Genomic DNA, 21,280 nt, shown 5'->3' on the forward strand with positions numbered 1-21,280 from the left:
TAGTATGAGAAGTCAGATTTTATACAGAGAAATATACTTTTAATGACAATCATAGCACTTGGTTTTAGATTTACAAATATAAAACTACATCATGTGCATCTGTGTGGCCAACAGCATTCACTTGACATTGTATGCCACAATCACAACACATAAATAATGACAATTATATTATTTGCACAAAACCACAGATATGATTATGGATGATTACTCAAATATAAATAAAGAACATTTAAAATAATGAGTAGATCTGTCAATCTTGGAATTAATGATTGCACGAGCAAATGCTCTTTCAAAAAAAAAAAAATTACTGTAACACCAAGTCTGTGGAGGCCACTTATTGTATGTATGGGTGAAAAATGATTCAATTACTTTACACACATTATGGGCTCTTGCTAAAACATGTGAAACACGAGATTGCATTTTCCTGTTTCATACAAATTTCAAAAGGTATCACAGAGATTTAAAAATACACTACTAACTTTCCTTATGTCAATATTGATTGACTGATTAATTTCAAGCTGTATTAATTTAACCACTTGTGCAAGATTTATTTAAAGATGCCGAAATCGCCCCGGCATTTCCTGGTTGCAAAAATTCTAATAGTTCACCCAAATTTTTGTTTGTGACAAAATAAGCAAGTATAGTGTAGAATACCATCTAAACCACTGAAATATATTTTACATAACCAAAAATATTGTATTTTCAGCTGTTTAAGGCTGGTGCACAAAACCGAAAGCAAAAGACAAAAACGAAACTTAAGAACGGGAAGCATAGAAAGAACTGATCTACCGCTTCTTAGACTTGCTTTCAATGACAGGTCTATAACTCACATTTCTATGTGAAATTGGTCAGGTCACCCCAAAAGTTACATATTGCAGCTTTCGACTTTTATAACATGTATTTTATCATGGTCTTATTTTCATGTTTTATGTAAAGTAAATCCAGTCCAAGTCAGTAACTATCGTTAAACGGTAATGTCAACTTCAGAAATTGGCACATGATATCAGGTAAAACACAGCATCCAAAAAGATATATTACCATCGGTGTCAAGGCAAACTGATATAAAAGATCTATAGGTCAATATTCAGTTCTATGACATGTCATCTGGGGTCTGTTCGTAGGTTGAAATCTGCAGTGTATCTGGTACTGCATACATAAACTTTCACCTACACTTAAAAATGATTCGCCCAATGCGTGAATTGTTGTATAAAACAAACCTAAATAATACAAAAATTCAATATAACAAACCTTTAAAAAATGTTTTACAAACACAAAAAGACACACTCATGCGGGCGGTTTTCCTTCATCATGTCCTGTCCAGTAGCTTTACATCTTCCCCTTTCAGCACAACGATTCTACAACATCCAGAAAGATTGATGCAAAAATCTGCCCAGTCCATTTACACACCTCTGCTTCTGTCATCAACTCATGTGACATTGTTCGGTCAGAAATCTAACACGGTATATTCACCAATGAAGAGGAAATAAACATACAAAACCAACCAGTCCAGGCTTGATGGGGGAAACCTTGTCTTGCTCCATTTACTGCAAAAGGTCGTTCTTATGCTGTGTACATTTTGGCCTGTGTCAGTGTCCCTCAATGAACTAGCCGAGTTTCTGCAGTAATTTGTCCTCTTTGAGGCCAAACTGTACACTTACAGACATCTCTGCTATGAACTGTTCACAGGCCGTCTTGGTCACCTGTTTGCAGTAGCGTAGGTCAATGTGACAGATGCTCCCACAGCGCTTGAAGAAGGTAAGGGAATGGTCTGTCACCCTATTACAAACTGGAGGCGGAGACAAAAACAGAGCCAGGCATGAGGAAACGTGTACAGAGCCGGATTGAACATTATGTACGCTAAAATGCAACAAAGACTACAGTTAAACTCTTAAACTGTTATCTCGATTTTATATTAAGAATAAATACCTCTTTTATACCCTCTAATATTAACAGACATTATAAGAAGTGAAATAGCAGAGTAACTAAAAACAGCCTCTGTGCTGTTGTCTTCGCCCCTATTGCTCATACTGACTGGCTGAGGGTTGCTACCTGATAGGTTGACCTCTGTGAGGGAATCTCTGGTTGTGGTCCCTGCGGCCGTCAGCAGATTGACCGACTGGTCGTTGACGTGGTTGCAGTAGCTCAGGTCCAGTTGTGAAAGTACCGGCATATGTCTGATAATCAGACGCAGAGAGGCGTCTGTGACGTCCAGTCCGGCCAGACGCAAGTCCACAACGTTCCTCAGCTTACAACGGTTGTCCAACTGGCCTGAGGGTGGAGGGGAGGAATAAAATATGAGTGATTTCCTGTCTCGCAGCCAAACATGGCGAGTAATGGCCTTCATTTTGGTCCTTTAAATAAACACGTGAACTATCTAAAGATCCCCTCACATTTTCTTCCTAATGGGTTTTAAAAAGAGGAGCCTCACAGTCCTGTCACACCCAGGATAACCACAGTTATAACGTAGCCGCGTCAATTTCATACAACTCCCCCCTCCTGTTGCCAGTGGTTACCTGGTCTGTTGTCGGTCGGAGGCGAGAGCAGGTCCCTCATCTGGGCATCTTTGAGCCCCTCCACCCACTGCACATCGAGGGTGCGCAGCAGAGGGCAGCTAGAGGTGCAGAGGGCAGACACAGCCACCCACGAGCAACCTGAGAGCAGCAACACCCGCAGACCTGCAGCACAGAGTGGAGTAGTGTCAGAAGAGTTTCAACGCCGAGATAGAGACACAGAGGGGTGGACAGTCTCTAATCTCCACCCAAACCATATTTCTCTCCCATAGATCAGTGTGACATGGCCATGGTACATACCTGGTAAGCGGTTTATAAGCCAGCTTAGTTGCTTCTTGGAGATGTTGGTCCAGCTGAGGTCCAGTGAGAGGGGCTGTCTGCGGATGATGCCACTCAGCATGAGGGGAGTGATAGATTTACAGCGGTTCAGATCGATTATGGTCCACAGTCTTTTATCACAGCACCTGTCAGAGATAGAGACAATGGAGACTCACTATTTGTAATGGACAGATGAAGGTTTTAGATACTTAGATTCAGATATACCAAGTGTTTAATGTTTTTAAAAGGCCCGCGATGTGAAGTAACACAGTTTGAGTAGAATGGAGCTCTCACCATCGGTTCCATGTCTTGCAGACACGCATGCAGACACACAGCTCCTTGTGTGTGACGTGTCCGAAGATCTTCACCCAGACCTCTCGCTGCACCGCGTGGGTTTTCCCATCCACCAGGGGCAGTCTATCCGGCGGGGGGCTGATGGGGGGCGGCCGGATGACGTGGCGCTCCATTTGGACACACTTGGGCGGGGAGCGTGGGGGCAGGGGCCGGGTGCCAGGGGAGCTCCTGTTGAAGCCCAGAGGAGTGATTTGGCTGGGGTAGAAGTGGCGCAGCTCCCAGGGAGTGCCGTTCATTTCCTTGGTCCAGTGGTGTGGCCGCTCTCCTCCTAGGTCACTGCCATTGCGGAAGCTCCTCTTTGGCTCTTCATTCTCACTCTCTGGCTCCACCTTCAGGGGCTGGCGGTTCTCATTGGCAAGGCAGTCCTCGGTCTTCTGGATCTCCTGGTTCAGTGCTTTGCTCAGCTCTTTGCTCAGCTCTTTGTTTGGTAATCGGCGTTTGCGGCACGCTTTGGGACGTGGGCCCTTCTCCTGGGGTTCACTGCCCCCCTCGCTACTGGGGCCAGCCCATGGAGAGCTGCAGTGAGACTGGTCACTGTCTAGAACAGGAGCTTTAAGAGGAGGCCTGGGCAGGCTTGTCTTTGTGTCCTCGTCATCCCCGTCCTCCTCCTCGGTATCTCCTAAACGCCCTCTCCTCTCCAGGCCTCGCCGGTACAGAGAGGCCTTCTCCTCTTCATCCACCTCCTCCTCTTCAGTCTTGATCTGATTAAGGAACAGATGTCCATCTGACTTTCCCTGTGGGAGATAGGAAGGTTTAGTTGGAGAGTATGTTCAACTATGTATACCAGAGCACATAGCATCCAGACGTTTAACAAAAGGAGTTGCTTGGCATAGCATGAACATTTCCACCCATAGTGAGAGTGTAACGTTATACTAACAAACACAAACCACATGATGAAATCGGAGTATCTCTACCTTCTTCCTCACATCAAAGTCCTCTTCGTAGTCATCGTCGAAGAGCTTTCTCTTCTTCCTCAGTTTGTCCTCAGGTCTGGGCCGAGGCAGGGTGCTGGGGGACAGGACAGGGGGTTGTCTGTGAAGGGCCTCCCATTCCTCAGGTCTGTGTCTGGGAGTCTCATCCCTCTCAGGCTTCCTCTTGACTGTAGACGTAGACTCGCCCTCCTCCTTGACCACCTTCTGCTCCCTCAGCAGAGAGCCAGGGAGGTTGGACGCGTACTTGAACCCTGGTCCCCTTTTTTGCTTGCAGACCAAAAGGTGGCAAAAACAGGAGACAACTTTATACCTTTTGCTTATCACAACGTTGTCACCAAACTGAGCTACTGTTTCACAAGAGTTAAACTAGATAGACTGACTACCACTTCTAGAGAATTAGGTGTCGGTTTCCCCTGTAACAGAAAGGGCATTGGTAAGTAGCACAGTAAGTAAATGAACAGGAAGTAAAAACCACAAAGTAAATGCATTATGAAATGCCTCACACTTGAAAGAATTTAACTCTTTGGGGAAAGTTTTCCAAAGTTCACAGCTCTGTTTATTTAAGTCAATGCAAATCCAACACCAGACTACAAAATATGTTGTGGCAACTGAAATCAGTAATATACCCAGTAACATGTACATTTTATATTTCTGCACATACTTGAGGATAAATGATGAATTCTTATAGGTACTCACTTTTCCTGTTTTCCCAGCGTAGTTGCATTTGGGACATTCCCAACAGTTGGGAAGTTCATCATTCACCACGCCAGAGGCATCTTTAACCTGAAAACCATGAAGTAAAAGAGCTAGTTGACAAGAAGGGCAGACAGGGGGTTCAAGACTAAAGTACAATGTTTTCACCACAGAGAGAAAACGGGAACTGAAAGCATGACTGTGTCCACTTAACAGTGAAAAACACTTAAAGTGAGAATCTCTGGACAACCGACAACGTCTAACATCTGATAAAGACCTTCACACAAATTCCTATTATCAAAATGAAAAATGTATATTCTTCAGGAATACTTTACCTATTACTTTAGAGTATTATGTGCATGGAATACCAAAGGCAGTCACAACTTCCCTTCATTTGAACAGGTTTGAGCAAGATCATGCTATGGTTTGGCAGAATGCTTCCTAACAGTGTATGAGTCACTTTGCATTTTATTTGCATCCGGCTCGACCCGGCAATGTCAACAACACTGCAAAGTTGTATTCTTATGCCATGTGATTTCAGCTGGACACTTCTCCTTCCCAGAGACTATATTAGCCTTCTGTAAGTCAATCTGGAGGAAGGAAATTGATGAGCTGGTTCAGTCAGTGTCAAACAACAACAGGAAGTCCCCACCACACCAACGCCTCAAGCTGCCTTGTAAAACTCTCTGAAAGTCAAACCCAGTGAATCACCTACCACTGGTACAGCAGCAAACATTCCAGGATACAGTATTGCCCTCATTTGAGTCACAAAGCATTTAAAACATTCAGGTGAATCTCACTCACACAAATGAGTCATCATCAAACTCATCAAGTGGAGGCTTGGCCTGGTGTTCAGTCATGACTTGACATGCTCATCCTAGCTCACCTTTAAGCAGTTGGGGTGAACAATCTCACTGCAGATGGAGCACTCCATGAGCATGATGTTGAACCTGTCCTCCTCTTCCTCCAGGGAGTCCTCCTTACCTGCTTCTCCACACACAACACACACAGCTGTGTGGGGCAGGACAGGCTGCAAGGGACAAACACACATTCAGTGAAAGTCATTGAGTCCGACACATTGGGTCTACTATGCCAGTGTGCAATACAATTTGGAAATGGTGTTCATAAGCTGCAACTGGTCATTCTATGTTTCCTGTTTTCGGAGAATCATTAACAGACACTGGCGACGACGCCAAGCCGTAGACAAATATCCACTGATTGGACTCAACAGAATCTAGAGACCATTGACACATGAATGAGTCATACTGTGCCAAATATAAATGTTAGCACTCACTTCCTGATGTCTCGCTCTGTATCATTGTACTTCTGGTTGGTTCTCGTACGCTGACCCTTGTTTTAAACCCTGAACTTCTCATTATGGTTTGTATGTCAAATGCACAGTCTTTGCATGTGGCACAGCACTGCATCATTGAATAAGACAATATTGGCTAACTGAACGCTCTGCTAAATAGTATGAATAATGAAAAGCCTGTGTGGTTTCTTTGGCTTTACTCACTGCAATGCACTGCCTCATGATACAGGACTGCTTCATGCGCCCTGGTCCTCCAAACTTCTTCATGTCTTTACAGAAATGACAGTCTCCACACTCGGTTCGGAGGCACGCCTCACACTTTCGGCAGCGTGTTCTCCTGCGTCTGGCGCCAGACGCACTGCGATTGGACGGCAGCTTGACCGCTGCTGACGTCCCCATCTTGGGCTTTGGCCGGTTGGCTGCATGCTGCTGCAGAGAGAAACATTATACAATTCAAGTTGAGGTGGGCAATTTAATGGACACCGTTGCCTAAGACAGTAAACTACCTTCGACTTCATCACTGGACACAAAACATCTAGTACTGTATGGTCTAATACTGACATTCATAAAGCTAGTGAGACAGCAGCACAGAGGCCACCGGCTGTGAGCCACAAACGTTTCTAAATGACAATGCCAAATCCGTAAATCAGTGTTTGTCCCCCCCAACAACAAAAAGATTCTCCCAATGCTCTTCACCCAAGCCTAGAGCCACCAGAACAATAAAACCATCCAAATGAGAGATTCCCTATGCAATTACTGAGAAGCATTTTTGTGCTGCAGAGGCGAGTGTTTCCTTGGAAACACAGTCCCCCTGCTTTTCCTAACCATTTGAATAGAATAATGAGAGAAGGTGGAAACTAGCAGAGACATACTGTACTTTAACAGGAAGGGGGGGGTTAGGATTACTTTGAAATCGATCATTTTCAGGACTCCTCTTGCAGCAGTAAAGTACACATCTTGAGGCCATGGGAGATATGCTGGGAAAAAAGAGAGATGAATGTGCTGTAGATTGGGTTATTCATTCCCCTGGTGGCTGTTCTTACTGGCACGAAAAACACTTTGTTGTGTGATCGATGAGTGAAATAGCAGGTAGATCCTAAGAAAGGACCATTCTCCTTCCCTGGCAGGCTATAGCAGCGGGAGTGATGGATATGGACCTATAGTGATCCCTGAAGGGAAACTAAACAGAATAGAAATACACCTCAAGTAGAATCTGCTGGTTGCCACAAAGAGCCCGCAGTCCCAGTCGAGCCCGCAGTCCCAGTCGAGCATGGTGTCCTGCCTACTATCTCCTGCAAAGGACATCAGTGACCAGCACAGCTCATCTATAAGGCCTATACAACGTTTAAACAACATACACAAAATACATAAAAAATAAAAAGTACAAATTGCATGGTGTCAAAATATGACAGCTTTAAACTCAATAGACACCAGATCAGTTTCATCTAGAGGTTTGTAGGAAATATATTCTGTTGAACATACAGAACATGACTCTTAATGACATAATCAATGATCTTCAATTAGATAACAAATAATGAAATAGCACAAGCTCAGTAACAAGAACTTCAAGGCACAGGGAGGGATGGGAGGACAGTTGACTGCAGAAATCAAAAACAACCACAATCTATTATCAAGCACTGCAAAATCAGAAGGCTACCACACTCCTGTTAGGCTTAAGCAAGCACGTCAACACTGCATGCTTGTGTATTTATGGCCCAAAAAGATCTGCCACTGTATTAGCCAGTAAGTCCATGAATGAAAATAAACATGAATCACAAGACAGCAACATACACAGGTTCACTAAAAACATCTTACCACCTAGCAATGCTCCTCAACTAAGGATGAATCCACAACAGTGAAAAACTTCCACCCCTGAACTAAACACGTCACAGCCCTTACATAATCATCCTCCTGGACTATCCTGGCTAATAAGGGCAAAAACCTCAGTTTTATAAAAGCAGATGGAATTCTTGCTGAGGGCTTAAAGAGAGAGAAAAAAACAACAAACAGGGTCATTGAGAACAAAGTGTTCCTTCATGAATACCAAAATAACATTTCACAAGAAGATTCTTTATCAGGAAGCTTTTCTTCAGGTTTGGAGAGAGAGTTGTTTTGATGACATTTCATCTTTGGCCCTCTTCAAGCATATTTCCAGATCCAAACCGAGATTCTCAAACGTATACCGTTGTTGACGACGCAACATCTAACAGGGATCGGGAAACACAGACTACAATGCTTTTCAGAATAAATATGACTGACCAATAAGTGTACGTGAAGACATCAGAAAAACACTGACTATCAGCATTGCACAACATTCAAGTGCGATTGCAACATATTCCTGGAATTGTCTTGAACTGTTGAACTTCAAAGGTCTCTCAAAATGATCTGTTCTAGGAACAGAACTCCACAAAATGGTAACACAACAGATCCTTAACATCAAAAGGCCCTAATAGACCGACAGGATCAGCGTGTAGGCCCACTAGAATCCCATGTGTGCTGCATTACCTCTTCTCCCCTGGGACACCCTCCTCTTCACCCTGACAGAGTCCTTGAGTAAAGTATCTGATACTCTCACTCTCTCACTCCAAATATTCAAGCGATGTGTACAACAGCGTCAGCATGACAAAATGCTTGACAAAGTCTGTGTTTGACGTAAATAAACAACGGTCTTCACAATTCTGTTCTACCAAGGGGGCATGAGTTTGTCTTGGTTAAAACAAATAAAATTTGTACTTAACTAACAAGTGGCTGAGTAAGGTCTATATAAACCATGTTAAGTAAGGTCTATATAAACCATGTTAAGTAAGGTCTATATAAACCATGTTAAGTAAGGTCTATATAAGCCATGTTAAGTAAGGTCTATATAAGCCATGTTAAGTAAAACCTCTGAATTTCAAGAGAAAGCAGCAAATAGTGTGGCTAAATGACAAGGGATCCTCTCTGGATGACACATCCATGAGTCAGGGAAACTGGTATTCAATGAGCCAAGTTATTCTCCTTCTCATTTGACCCTTTTCCAAGAAACACAAGTGTAATCTTTAACGACCTAGTGCAATCCCCAGCGTGATTTTGTTGTGTTTATGACACACACACACACACACACACACACACACACCATGGCCAAAGTTATGTGGACACCTGCTTGTCGAACATCTCATTCCAAAATCATGGGCATTAATATGAAGTTGGGCCACACTTTGCTGCTAGAAAGAACAGCCTCCACTCTTCTGGGAAGGCTTTCCACTAGATGTTGGAAGTACATAATTGTCTAGAATGTAATTGTATGCTGTAGCGTTAAGATTTCCCTTTACTGGAACTAAGGGGTCTAGCAGGAACCATGAAAAACAGCTCCAGACCATTATTCCTCCACCAAACTTTACAGTTGACATTATGCAGTCGGGCAGGTAGCGTTCTCCTGGCATCCGCTAAACCCAGATTCGGAGGGACTGGTGCACTTAACAATAGATGACATCATGAGGAAAGCAAAATTATGTGGATATATTGAAGCAACATCAGGACATCAGTCAGGAAGTTAAAGCCTGGTCGCAAATGGGTCTTCCAAATGGACAATGACCCCAAGCATACTTCCAAAGTTGTGGCAAAATGGCTTAAGGACAACAAAGTCCTTATTGGAGTGGCCATCTCAAAGCCTTGACCTCAACCCTATAGAAAATTGGTTGTCAGAACTGAAAAACCGTGTATGAACCTGACTCAGGTCTGTCAGGAGGAATGGGACAAAATTCACCCAACTTATTGTGGGAAGCATGTGGAAGGCTACCCTAAACGTTTGACCCAAGTTAAACAATTTAAAGGCAATGCTACCAAATACACTCAATTAGTACGTAAACTTCTGAACCACTGGGAATGTGACGAAATAAATAAAAGCTGAAATAAATCAAATCAAAGTTTATTTGTCACTGAATACAACAGCTGTAGACCTTACAGTGAAATGCTTACTTACAGGCTCTAACCAATAGTGCGAAAAAGGTGTTAGGTGAACAATGGGTAAGTAATGAAAATAAAATAACAGTAAAAAGACAGACTATATACAGTAGAGAGGCTACATACAGATACCGGTTAGTCAGGCTGATTGAAGTAGTATGTACATGTAGATATGGTTAAAGTGACTATGCATATATGATGAACAGAGAGTAGCGTAAGAGAGGGGTTGGAGGGTGGTGGGTGGCGGGTGGCGGGACACAATGCAGACAGCCCGGTTAGCCAATGTGCGGGAGCACTGGTTGGTCGGCCCAATTGAGGTAGTATGTACATGAATGTATAGTTAAGGTGACTATGCATATATGATAAACAGAGAGTAGCAGCAGCGTAAAAGAGGGGTTGGTGGGGGGGGGGGGTCACTGGCTTTATCAATAAGTGCATCGAGGACGTCGTCCCCACAGTAACTGTACGTACAGTGGGGGGAAAAAGTATTTAATCCCCTGCTGATTTTGTACGTTTGCCCACTTTCAAAGAAATGATCAGTCTATAATTTTAATGGTAGGTTTATTTGAACAGTGAGAGACAGAATAACAACAAAAAAATCCAGAAAAACGCATGTCAAAAATGTTTTAAATTGATTTGCATTTTAATGAGGGAAATAAGTATTTGACCCCCTCTCAATCAGAAAGGTTTCTTGCTCCCAGGTGTCTTTTATACAGGTAACGAGCTGAGATTAGGAGCACACTCTTAAAGGGAAAAAAAATTGTCAAAGACCGCAGCCACCCCAGTCATAGACTGTTCTCTCTACTACCACATGGAAAGCGGTATCGGAGTGCCAAGTCTAGGACAAAAAGGCTTCAACAGTTTTTACCCCAAGCCATAAGACTCCTGAACAGGTAATCAAATGGCTACCCGGACTATTTGCATTGTGTGTGTGTGTGTGTGTCCCCCACCAACCCCTCTTTTACGCTGCTGCTACTCTCTGTTTATCATATATGCATAGTCACTTTAACTATACATTCATGTACATACTACCTCAATTGGCCCAACCAACCAGTGCTCCCGCACATTGGCTAACCGGGGTATCTGCATTGTGTCCCGCCACCCACCAAACCCTCTTTTACGTTACTGCTACGCTCTGTTCATCATATATGCAGTCACTTTAACCATATCTACATGTACATACTACCTCAATCAGCCTGACTAACCGGTGTCTGTATATAGCCTCGCTACTGTATATAGCCTCGCTACTGTATATAGCCTCGCTACTGTTTTTCACTGTTGTTTTATTTCTTTATTTACCCATTGTTCACCTAATACCTTTTTTTGCACTATTGGTTAGAGCCTGTAAGTAAGCATTTCACTGTAAGATGTACACCTGTTGTATTCGGCGCACGTGACAAACTTTGATTTGTAGCGTCCGAACGGTTTGGCCTACAAAGTATTATGGAAAGATGAGACGCTCATGAACATGTCGGTTGTTTTGCAACAAATGCTTTCTGGTCTTTCATTGATCTCTCTGATATAGGAGAGACTTCACAACAAATTTCCTTTTGAGACTATCTATTCCATGTAGTGAATCTGTTGTTCAATGTGTTTATATAGGCTAATACAGTGCATTCGAGTATTCAGACCCCTTGACTTTTTACACATTTTATTCTAAAATGGATTAAACTGTCCCCCCATCATCAAATCTACACACAATACCCCATAATGACAAAGCAAAAACAGGATTTTAGAAATGTTTGCAAATGTATTAAAAATAAAATCTCACATTTACATAAGTATTCAGACCCTTTACTCAGTACTTTGTTGAAGCACCTTTGGCAGCAATTACAGCCTTGAGTCTTCTTGGGTATGGCGCTACAAGCTTGGCACACCTGTATTTAGAGAGTTTCTCCTATTCTTCTCTGCAGATCCTCTCAAGATCTGTCAGGTTGGATGGGGAGCGTCGCTGCAGAGCTATTTTCAGGTCTCTCCTGAGGTGTTCGATCAGGTTCAAGTCCGGGCTCTGGCTGGGCCACTCAAGAACATTCAGACTTGTCCCGAAGCCACTTCTGCGTTGTCTTGGCTGTGTGCTTAGGGTCGTTGTCCTGTTGCAAGGTGAACCTTCACCCCAGTCTGAGGTCCTGAGCGCTCTGGAGCAGGTTTTCGTCAAGGATCTCTCTGTACTTTGCTCCGTTCATCTTTTCCTCGATCCTGACTAGTCTCCCAGTCCCCACAGCTGAAAAACATCCCACAGCTTGATGCTGCCACCACCATGCTTTACCGTAGGGATGGTATTGGCCAGGTGATGAGCAGTGCCTGGTTTCCTCTAGACGTGACGCTTGGCATTCAGGCCAAATAGTTCAATCTTGGTTTCATCAGACCAGAGAATCTTGTTTCTCATGGTGTGAGTCCTTTAGGTGCCTTTTGGGAAACACCAAGTGGGCTGTCATGTGCCTTTTAATGATGAGTGGCTTCCGTCTGACCACTCTACCGTAAAGGCCTGATTGGTGGAGTGCTGCAGAGATTGGAGAACCTTCCAGAAGGACAACAATCTCCACAGAGGAACTCTAGAGCTCTGTCAGAGTGACCATCGGGTTCTTGGTCACCTCCCTGACCATGGCCCTTTTTTATTTCACCTTTATTTAACCAGGTAGGCCAGTTGAGAACAAGTTCTCATTTACAGCTGCGACCTGGCCAAGATAAAGCAAAGCAGTGCGACAAAAACAACAGAGTTACACATAAACAAACATACAGTCAATAACACAATAGAAGAAAAAAAATGAAAGAAATCTATGTACAGTGTGTGCAAATGTAGAAGAGTAGGGAGGTAGGCCATAGAGGCGAAATAATTACAATTTAGCATTAATACTGGAGTGATAGATGTGCAGATGATGATGTGCAAGTAGAGATATCCTCTCGCTCTTTTGCACCCAAGTAAGTAATAATATGGGGATCAGGTAGTTGGGTGTGCTATTTACAGATTGGCTGTGTACAGGTACAGTGATTAGTAAGCTGCTCTGACAGCTGATGCTTAAAGTTAGTGAGGGAGATATTATTCTCCAGCTTCAGTGATTTTTGCAATTCATTCCAGTCACTGGCAGCAGAGAACTGGAAGGAAAGGCGGCTAAAGGAAGTGTTGGCTTTGGGGATGACCAGTGCAATATACCTGTTGGAGCATGTGCTACGGGTGGGTGTTGCCCTTCTCCCGTGATTTCTCAGTTTGGCCGGGTGGCCAGCTCTAGGAAGAGTCTTTGTGGTTCCAAACTTCTTCCATTTAAGAATGATGGAGGTCACTGTGTTCTTGGGTACCTTCAATGCTGCAGATTTTTTTTGGTACCCTTCCCCAGATCTGTGCCTCAACACAATCCTGTCTCAGAGCTCTACGGACAATTCCTTCGACCTCATGGCTTGGTTTTTGTTCAGACATGCACTAACAACTGTGGTACCAACTATAGACAGGTTTGTGCCTTTCCAAATCAGGTGGACTCCAATCAAGTTGTAGAAAAATCTGAAGGATAATCAATGGAAACAGGATGCACCTGAGCTCAATTTTGAGTCTCATAGCAAAGGGTCTGAATACTTATGTAGATAAGGCATTTCTGTTTATTTTTAATACATTTGCAAAAATGTGTGAAAACCTGTTCTCGCTTTATGGGGTATTGCTTATAAATTGAGGAATTTTTGTTAAATCAATTTTAGAATAAGTCTAATGTAACAAACTGTGGAAAAAGTCAACGAGTCTGAATACGTTCCAAAATAATATTAATCAAATAATTATTTATATACATTATTTTTTATATAATGGAGAATTAAAATTATAAATCAAAGAGCTAAATTATCATTGGTATAACCATCTTACAACAGTTCCATAAAGCTTAGTTGACCCCCCCCCTCCCACCAGCTTAGACTGAAGGTTTAATTAAAGAGTTTCATTCCTCTCTGCTAATAACAGCTAGTTTTCTAGTTTTCAGGTTACAGATCCCTCTTGTTAGGCTCATCCAATTAGGCCCCTCACTCAGACCACTGCTAGACAGTCCTAGCAAAATTCATGCTTGAGAAATTGCTCTTGGCTAAGAAGCTATTTTTGTTTCCTTTTGACCACTAATTCACGAAACAAAATAACATAATTATTTTATTGCATTTGGCCTTTAAGACATTTTTATAGTATTTTTAACCAAAGTGGTCTCGCTGGTATGAAATATTACAGAATCTAGTCAAAAGTATGAAGACTAATGTGTTTGTCTACAGTCTTGACCTTTAATAGTTCCAGACAAGGAACAGAAACAAAACAACTGACCAGCACTTACTGTAACTTGGCAGACTAATGTGCTAGGAATGTTAGGTAGGTTTGTTGAGGCCCTCAAACACTAGGCCTAGATGGGGGCCTGATCTGAGTAAGGCCCTCTGACTCACAGTTTCACTGTGGATATCAGTGCTATGGTAGGAAGTCACATGGTTCACCATCTGCCTAGCTCCAGTGGAACCCAGGATGCCACACCACACAAAGGGGAGGAAAGTCTATGACATCTCTACAACTGTGCCAAAAGAATAAGATTGAAATCATCTCCTTCATGAACAATGACTGTGTGAGTGGGTGCGTGTGTTTAAAGGGAAATGTCAAAATTGTTCTACTTCTACTTTAACACTTTGTGTTAAAAAAATATGGAAGAGAAATGTTTCCAATGATGTCGGTGGGCATCATGTGATTTTAACCAATTATAAGTAGGCATTGCCATTGGAAACACATCTTCCTCTTATCTTTTTTACTACATCCCATATGTTAATGTTGGCGTGGCGCTGGAGATGATGAATATGAAGTTACATTTTCTTCACATTTCCCTTTAATGTATTGTGCTTCCTAGCTCATAGCCCCCCAGGAAAACATAATTTGTCTGTTAATTCAAGCTGAGAGAGCGAGGAGTTTGAAGCTGGGTTGTGTTTGAATCAGTACTGAGTGAAACAATCCTACATCTTCCTCCATAAGGTCCTGGATCCCACTGGTCTAGCAGGTATTTTCTGCTTGCGGGGTAACCTACAACTAAAAGTAGCCAAACAGGCAAGAGCGGTCAAGTTGTGCTGTAAGAGCTAACCGTTTTTCTGTAAAAAGGGGGGGGGGCTTAAATCGGTTACGGAATTGGCGGCAGAGAGAAAAGTAATTGCTGTTTCTTTCTCCATACATTTTCCCTTGGAGTTAAAGAATTTTGCAGTTTGAAATATAATATCCTGCAATTCTACATATTTTGGCATGGCTAATTCTGTGTTCTTATGCTCAAACAAAACAAAACCAATGGGGAACCCAATCGGGGCCCCTGGGCAGGTACCCTGCTTGCCCTGTCAGTAATCCAGTCATGCCAGAAATACTCCTACATTTGTTTTTAGAAATTTCTATTCTCCCTGACTGTTAAGCTTTTATTTTCGTGATTTCTAATTCGCAAAGATTGTATATACATATACAGTGCATTTGTAAAGTATTCAGACCTTCACTTTTTCCACATTTTGTTACGTTACAGCCTTATTCTAAAATACATCTTGTTTTCCTCAATCTACACACACTACCCCATAATAACAAAGTGAAAACAGGTTTAGACATTTGAGCAAATGTATAAAAAAAAAATTTTTAAAGTGCATGTCAGAGCAAAAAAACAAGCCATGAGGTCGAAGGAATTATCCGTAGAGCTCCGAGACAGGATTGTGTCGAGGTACAGATCTGGGGAAAGGTACAAAAATATTTATGCAGCATTGAAGGTCCCCAAGTACATGGTGGCCTCCATCGTTCTTAAATGGATGAAGTTTGGAACCACCAAGACTCTTCCTAGAGCTGGCCGCCCGGCTAAACTGAGCATTCAGAGGACAAGGGCGGGCCTTGGTCAGGGAGGTGACCAAGAACCCGATGGTCACTCTGACTGAGCTCCAGAGTTCCTCTGTGGAGATGGGAGAACCTTCCAGAAGGATAACCATCTCTGCAGCACTCCACCAATCAGGCCTTTATGGTAGAGTGGCCAGATGGAAGCGACTACACAGTAAAAAGGCACATAACAGCCCGCTTGGAGTTTGCCAAAAGGCACCTAAAGGACTCTCACACCATGAGAAACAAGATTCTCTGGTCTGATGAAACCAAGATTGAACTATTTGGCCTGAATGCCAAGCGTCATGTCTAGAGGAAACCAGGCACCGCTCATCACCTGGGCAATACCATCCCTATGGTGAAGCATGGTGGTGGCAGCATCATGCTGGGGGGATGATTTTCAGCGGCAGGGACTGGGAGACTAGTCAGGATCGAGGGAAAGATGAACGGACCAAAGTACAGAGATCCTCGATGAAAACCTGCTCCAGAGCGCTCAGGACCTCAGACTGGGGCAAAGGTTCACCTTCCAACAGGACAACAACCCTAAGCACACAGCCAAGTCAACGCAGGAGTGACTTCGGGACAAGTCTCTGAATGTCCTTGAGTGACCCAGCCAGAGCCCGGACTTGAACCCAATCTAACATCTCAGGAGAGACCTGAAATTAGCTGTGCAGCGACACCTCCCATCCAACCTGACAAGAGCTTGAGAGGATCTGCAGAGAAGAATAGGAGAAACTCCACAAATACAGGCGTGCCAAGCTTGTAGCGTCATACCGAAGAAGACTAGGCTGTAATTGCTGCCAAAAGTGTGTCAACAAAGTACTAAGTAAAGGATATGAATACTTGTGTAAATGTGATCGTTTTTTTATTTTATAAATTTGCTAACATTTCTAAAAACCTGTTTTTGCTATGTAATTATAGGGTATTGTGTGTAGATTGTTGAGGGAAAAAACGATTTAATCCATTTTAGAATAAGGCTGTAAAATAACAAAATGCTGAAAAGGTGAAGGGGTGTGAATACACTTTGAGATGTATCTTTTCTACATACTTTGTGTGGTTTGAGTCATTCAAGTTTACACCGAAAGCATTTTTCTGTCCCTAAAATGTGTATTTTGTTTATGTGCGGTGCGCCTCTGCTAAATGAATACAGGGTAAACACTGACTGCTCATTGTTCCCTCTTCCCCCCCCCCTCTTAAAGGCACAGAGCATGGTGGGGCCTGAGTTATATGAGCAATGAGGGTCAAGAAAATCATCTTATGTGAGAACAATTCACAGGATATGAGGTATTTTCTTAGTGATCCAGATAGTTGAGACATGGAAGAAATATGTATGTGTGTAAAGCTAGCTAAACCTGAATGTGACATAATGGAGCTACAGCAAGTAGTGTAAGGTAATGTAATCGATTTACTTTAGTTTAAGTAACAAACCGAGCCTGAGGTTAAGTGGAGCGAAAGGCCCCACATGTACAGTCATGCTGCCCACCTACACCACTCTCCCACACCCTCACTGTTCACACAAAAATAACAGTCACAATGGCCCATCATTTTCCATAATCACAGTAGCTTGACCAAGAACACAATCTGACAGGTCAGTGTGTGACAAAAACATCTAGAAGTCAGAGAGACCATGTATATTCACTGTGTCCTCTTCAGGTTTTATTTAAAACACAAAAACTGTGCTCTGAGGATACTGGATCGCATAAGAAAATCAAGTATGGAGATCAAAGAACTACTTTGGTGGGTAGCTCATTCCTTTCTTTCTTGGGTCTGTCTGACACAAGTCGTCTGGATACAAGAGCCAGGGACAGGAGAAGGTGTATGTCTAAAACTTGTGAAATAGCTAAGCTAGCTCTTGTCCAATGGATTAGTTACCGAAACAAAATATATGTTTCCCTTTTCCCTCCATTCCCCTAATCAAATTACTACCCTATTCCTGCTCATGGTGCCAAGTGAGCGGAGGTCGAGAGAAAGGAGGACGGTGGGGGGGAGAGAAAATACGTTCTACTCACGATTGCAGCTCTAAAGCAAAGCCCCTCTTGAGGAAAAACAACAGCATGCCGATTAGAAACCCAATGTGTGAATGTTCTGTTGTCTAACCTGTTCAGATTCTGAATCATAATCCTCTTCATCTGCACTCAGTGACAAGGCCATGGTTCCTCTCTTCTCATCGTCTGTCCAGCGTTGTAGAGAAAACTGACATGGCTGAAGCCTCCAGCCCGGCTGCTGTTCTGTTCTCTGTTCACCGCTCTCTCTCAGTCGCCCCCCTCTCTCTCAGTCGCCCCCCTCTCTCTCAGTCGCCCCCCTCTCTCTCTTCACACACAGGAACAGGCAGCTGCATAGGCACACACAAGGCGGCAGGAAGCCTCGTGAATATGCGTTGGGAAGGACAGGGGGGAACAGGCCAAGCCAATGGAGAGACAGATGGCAGTCGGTTATATGGGTTGGTTAGAAAGGGCTGGTGGTGGAACTGGAGGGGGTAGGGAGGGAATGGACAGGAATAGCACAGACCGAGGGTCATTAGAGAAGACAGGGGTAAGACGTCTGGGTCGTTGGGAATGATGAGGGCGGTTGCATGTTCTAAGAGAATATTTTTCATAATGATTGAGGATGTATTTTACTTGGTGCCAGATACAGGAAGCCATCAGCTGCTCTGGGTGTGATTGCTCTTTCTTAATGTCTACGGATAGGCCATTTGTTCCTCTGACTATCTCGTGATTTCTTGGTAGTTCCAGTAAGTACTAATGTAGGACATAGAGTACTTTCTTTGGAATAATTAAATGAATTGCTGCAAAAGTATTACCAATTTCACAAAAGTGTGTCATCATCGTTATACTGTGTCTGTTCTAATAATGTCCATAACCTTATTTTGTTGTTGTTCAATCCAATTCTTGCATCTGTGCATATGAACAGATGATATGGACTATTATAATACAATTGTTAGATTAAAAGAGACAGCTGCACACGCCCATCCCACTGAATACCCCACAAAATAGCAACTACTGCGCAATGCGCATTATACTGGAAAACAATTCTACAACCTCTGAAGAGTTTGTTTAGGCGAGAAAGACTTCACGAGCCTTTGATTTTCTCATCTGTTTGTTCAGAAACATTTGTCATAGGAGACTGAAATTAAACATTTACTGCCATAGCCATCAGTCACACTCTTTGAATAAGTCCATATGAAACTCTTGAAAATGAGGCAGTATATGCTGTTGTCCTTTTCTGGTCACAGGGGACTTCATCTACTTTCTGTTTCTAGTTGCTTTGCCAGGACATTTAGTTCAACACTCAGTTTTACTGGCTGCAGACTGCCCCCACAACTGGCATTAACAGATACAATAAGATTGTTCTGCATGCCTAATTGAGCCTTGTCTTCTCTGACATCAGGGACATAGTACATGATTGTGTGCTCACCCACCTTGTCTTGAGTACTTGGTCAGTGCATAAACCTGTCACCAAAACCAATTAGAATAATTTTAACTGTGCAGATACTCTCAAAGCCAGCAGCAGCACTTGTGTGAGGGGAGAGATGAGTATGAGAGGGCACATACAATGAAAGCAATATAAAAGGTAAGAACACATTGCACTAGTATAAATGTGCACACCAAATAGCTTAAAAAGAGAGACCAATAAAGTTAAGTTAAGTTAAACACATTAAAGTATTTGATAAATAAAAGCAGTCCTTACAAAATTATTTCTCAGACTTCATTCTCAGACTTCATTGATTTGTCATAATATAGGATATGGCCTCCACTAGGTGGGAGTCAAAGACGGCTGCTCAATAGCATGTTTCCTATCAAATCCAGTAATTGGATAAAACATTAATAAGTGCACTAATGAACACGACCAAGCATATAGCACATTGAGAGACAGTTTACAACACGTCCAAAGTCACAGATGCATCGAACTGTTGCAGATGGAATTCTGGTACTAGAATCTTGTCAATCTTCTATGGCTGAAATGCAAGAAGTGAAAAAGTATGTTATACATTTGTGCAATTCTATAGACTATGGATGGACAAACAAATATCTTCCCATGGTATTTAACACATTGCTTGCATTATTTAGACGAAGTTGACGTGGGCTATTCAAACATGCACCCATACAGATCTAGACTAGACACACAGCCCACAAAGAAATGTTCATAGGCGCACTACAACTTCCGCAAGAAGGCAAACAGAAACAGCATTGGATTGTGGGTAGTATCGTGTCATTTCCTGAATTAGTTGAGAAGTACAATTGTATGTCAAGTCGCATGAGTCCGCAGCGCGTGTATTTTTAATCGACTCTTCCATTTGGAAGAACTACAGGTTGACTGCTTGAAAAGTTATTACCAGTAGCCAGCAATGAGTTTGAACGAGCATTCTTTGCAAGCTCTGTCTTGGAGAAAACTTTACTTGAGTCGAGCAAAGCTGAAGGCTACGAGCAGAACTTCTGCTCTCCTGTCGGGTTTCGCAATGGTGAGTACCAGGACCCAGTCATATGGATTGGAGCGGATGACAACTTTGACAAAATGTAGTTATGACGCACTATTCCTTAAAACTACACCTACCGGTAGACTATCCTACCAGCCCGGTCTCAGACGACGTAACATAGTAAACGTAAATTCTAGAACCTCATTTGTATGCTTTGCAGCCTGGACTAGAAGTAATATAGTCAAAGTAAATAAGACATTCAAAATAGTATGTTACGTTTGGTATAGTTATGACAGCTGGTTATCTAAGGCAAAAATGAAAGTAGGGTGGGTTGTTGGATGGGTGGGTGTATAACGCAAGTTCAAATCGTATTACGGACAACTTTAGCATTTTAGCCAATTATAAACTTTTGAACTACTTACTACTTTGCAACTACTTAGCATGTTAACTAACCTGTCCCCTAACATTAACCCTTTTAGCTAACCCTTTAACCTAACACCTAAACTTAACCCTAACCCCTAGCTTAGCAAATATTAGCCACCTAACTAACGTTAGCACCTATTCCAATTTGTTGTGGCTAACGTTAGGCAGGTGGCTAACGTTAGTCACAACACATTTGAATTCATAACATAAGTTTGCAAATTCATAACATGTTATACGAATTGTAATTTGTAACATATCATACGAAATGTATGATGGACAGCCACAAATTTTAATACATAACATACGAAACGTAACATACTAACTGGAGTGTCTTCGATTTACATTTACTATGTTATGTCTAACCCTGAGTCCAGGTTGCAGCATCCTACCAGTATTTAACTACAATGCTGGATAAACCAAGACTGTTTTGATTGAAAATAACTGGCAAACATATTTAACGATATGCATTAGGCCTACAATTAAATGCATTTCTGTATGAAACTGGTTACATTGCGATTTTGATGCATAGATTTGCATAGTTGAGTGCATTTA

At 42.5% G+C, this 21,280-nt stretch overlaps 2 protein-coding genes across 6 annotated transcripts in view; one reads left to right on the forward strand and one right to left on the reverse strand.

Annotated features, from left to right (window-relative positions):
* On the reverse strand, window positions 1-18,386 carry LOC115200013 (lysine-specific demethylase 2B). Of its 3 annotated transcripts, none has more exons than XM_029762649.1 (11): window positions 17,989-18,386; window positions 7,026-7,096; window positions 6,324-6,548; window positions 5,694-5,837; window positions 4,811-4,897; window positions 4,097-4,390; window positions 3,123-3,916; window positions 2,811-2,974; window positions 2,514-2,675; window positions 2,050-2,268; window positions 1-1,786 (listed from the first exon to the last, which is right to left on the reverse strand). In XM_029762649.1, exons 2-11 carry the CDS (start codon window positions 7,038-7,040, stop codon window positions 1,605-1,607), a joined length of 2,286 nt encoding a protein of 761 aa, XP_029618509.1. In that variant the 5' UTR covers window positions 7,041-7,096; window positions 17,989-18,386; the 3' UTR covers window positions 1-1,604. The 3 variants fall into 3 exon arrangements, with proteins under 3 accessions (XP_029618509.1, XP_029618511.1, XP_029618508.1); XM_029762651.1 differs by lacking the exon at window positions 17,989-18,386 and adding an exon at window positions 7,321-8,950; XM_029762648.1 differs by lacking the exon at window positions 7,026-7,096 and having other exon boundaries at window positions 17,989-18,384.
* LOC115200015 (calcium release-activated calcium channel protein 1-like) overlaps window positions 18,383-21,280 on the forward strand; it is a 12,692-nt gene continuing 9,794 nt past the window's right edge. The window contains exon 1 of one of the 3 annotated variants that reach the window (XM_029762658.1): window positions 18,383-18,423. Coding sequence is in view for 1 of the 3 variants with exons in the window: in XM_029762656.1 (XP_029618516.1) it covers window positions 20,237-20,350 (114 nt within the window). In the remaining 2 variants the exon portion in view is untranslated. Of the gene's footprint in view, window positions 18,623-19,900; window positions 20,351-21,280 lie in introns of those variants that run through there. The other 2 variants (XM_029762657.1, XM_029762656.1) reach the window with 2 other exon arrangements.

Source organism: Salmo trutta, chromosome 9, assembly GCF_901001165.1.
Source record: "Salmo trutta chromosome 9, fSalTru1.1, whole genome shotgun sequence".
Lineage (NCBI taxonomy): Eukaryota > Metazoa > Chordata > Actinopteri > Salmoniformes > Salmonidae > Salmo > Salmo trutta.

Excerpts from the sequence above, each read along its gene's own strand:
- LOC115200013 (XM_029762648.1), bottom strand. The coding sequence starts at position 18,042 with ATGGCCTTGTCACTGAGTGCAGATGAAGAGGATTATGATTCAGAATCT. Across the intron at positions 5,838-6,323 it reads TCATGAGGCAGTGCATTGCA|CCTGTCCTGCCCCACACAGC; the intron begins GTGAGTAAAGCC and ends TGTCCCTTGCAG. Across the intron at positions 1,787-2,049 it reads CACAGAGGTCAACCTATCAG|TTTGTAATAGGGTGACAGAC; the intron begins GTAGCAACCCTC and ends CTCCGCCTCCAG.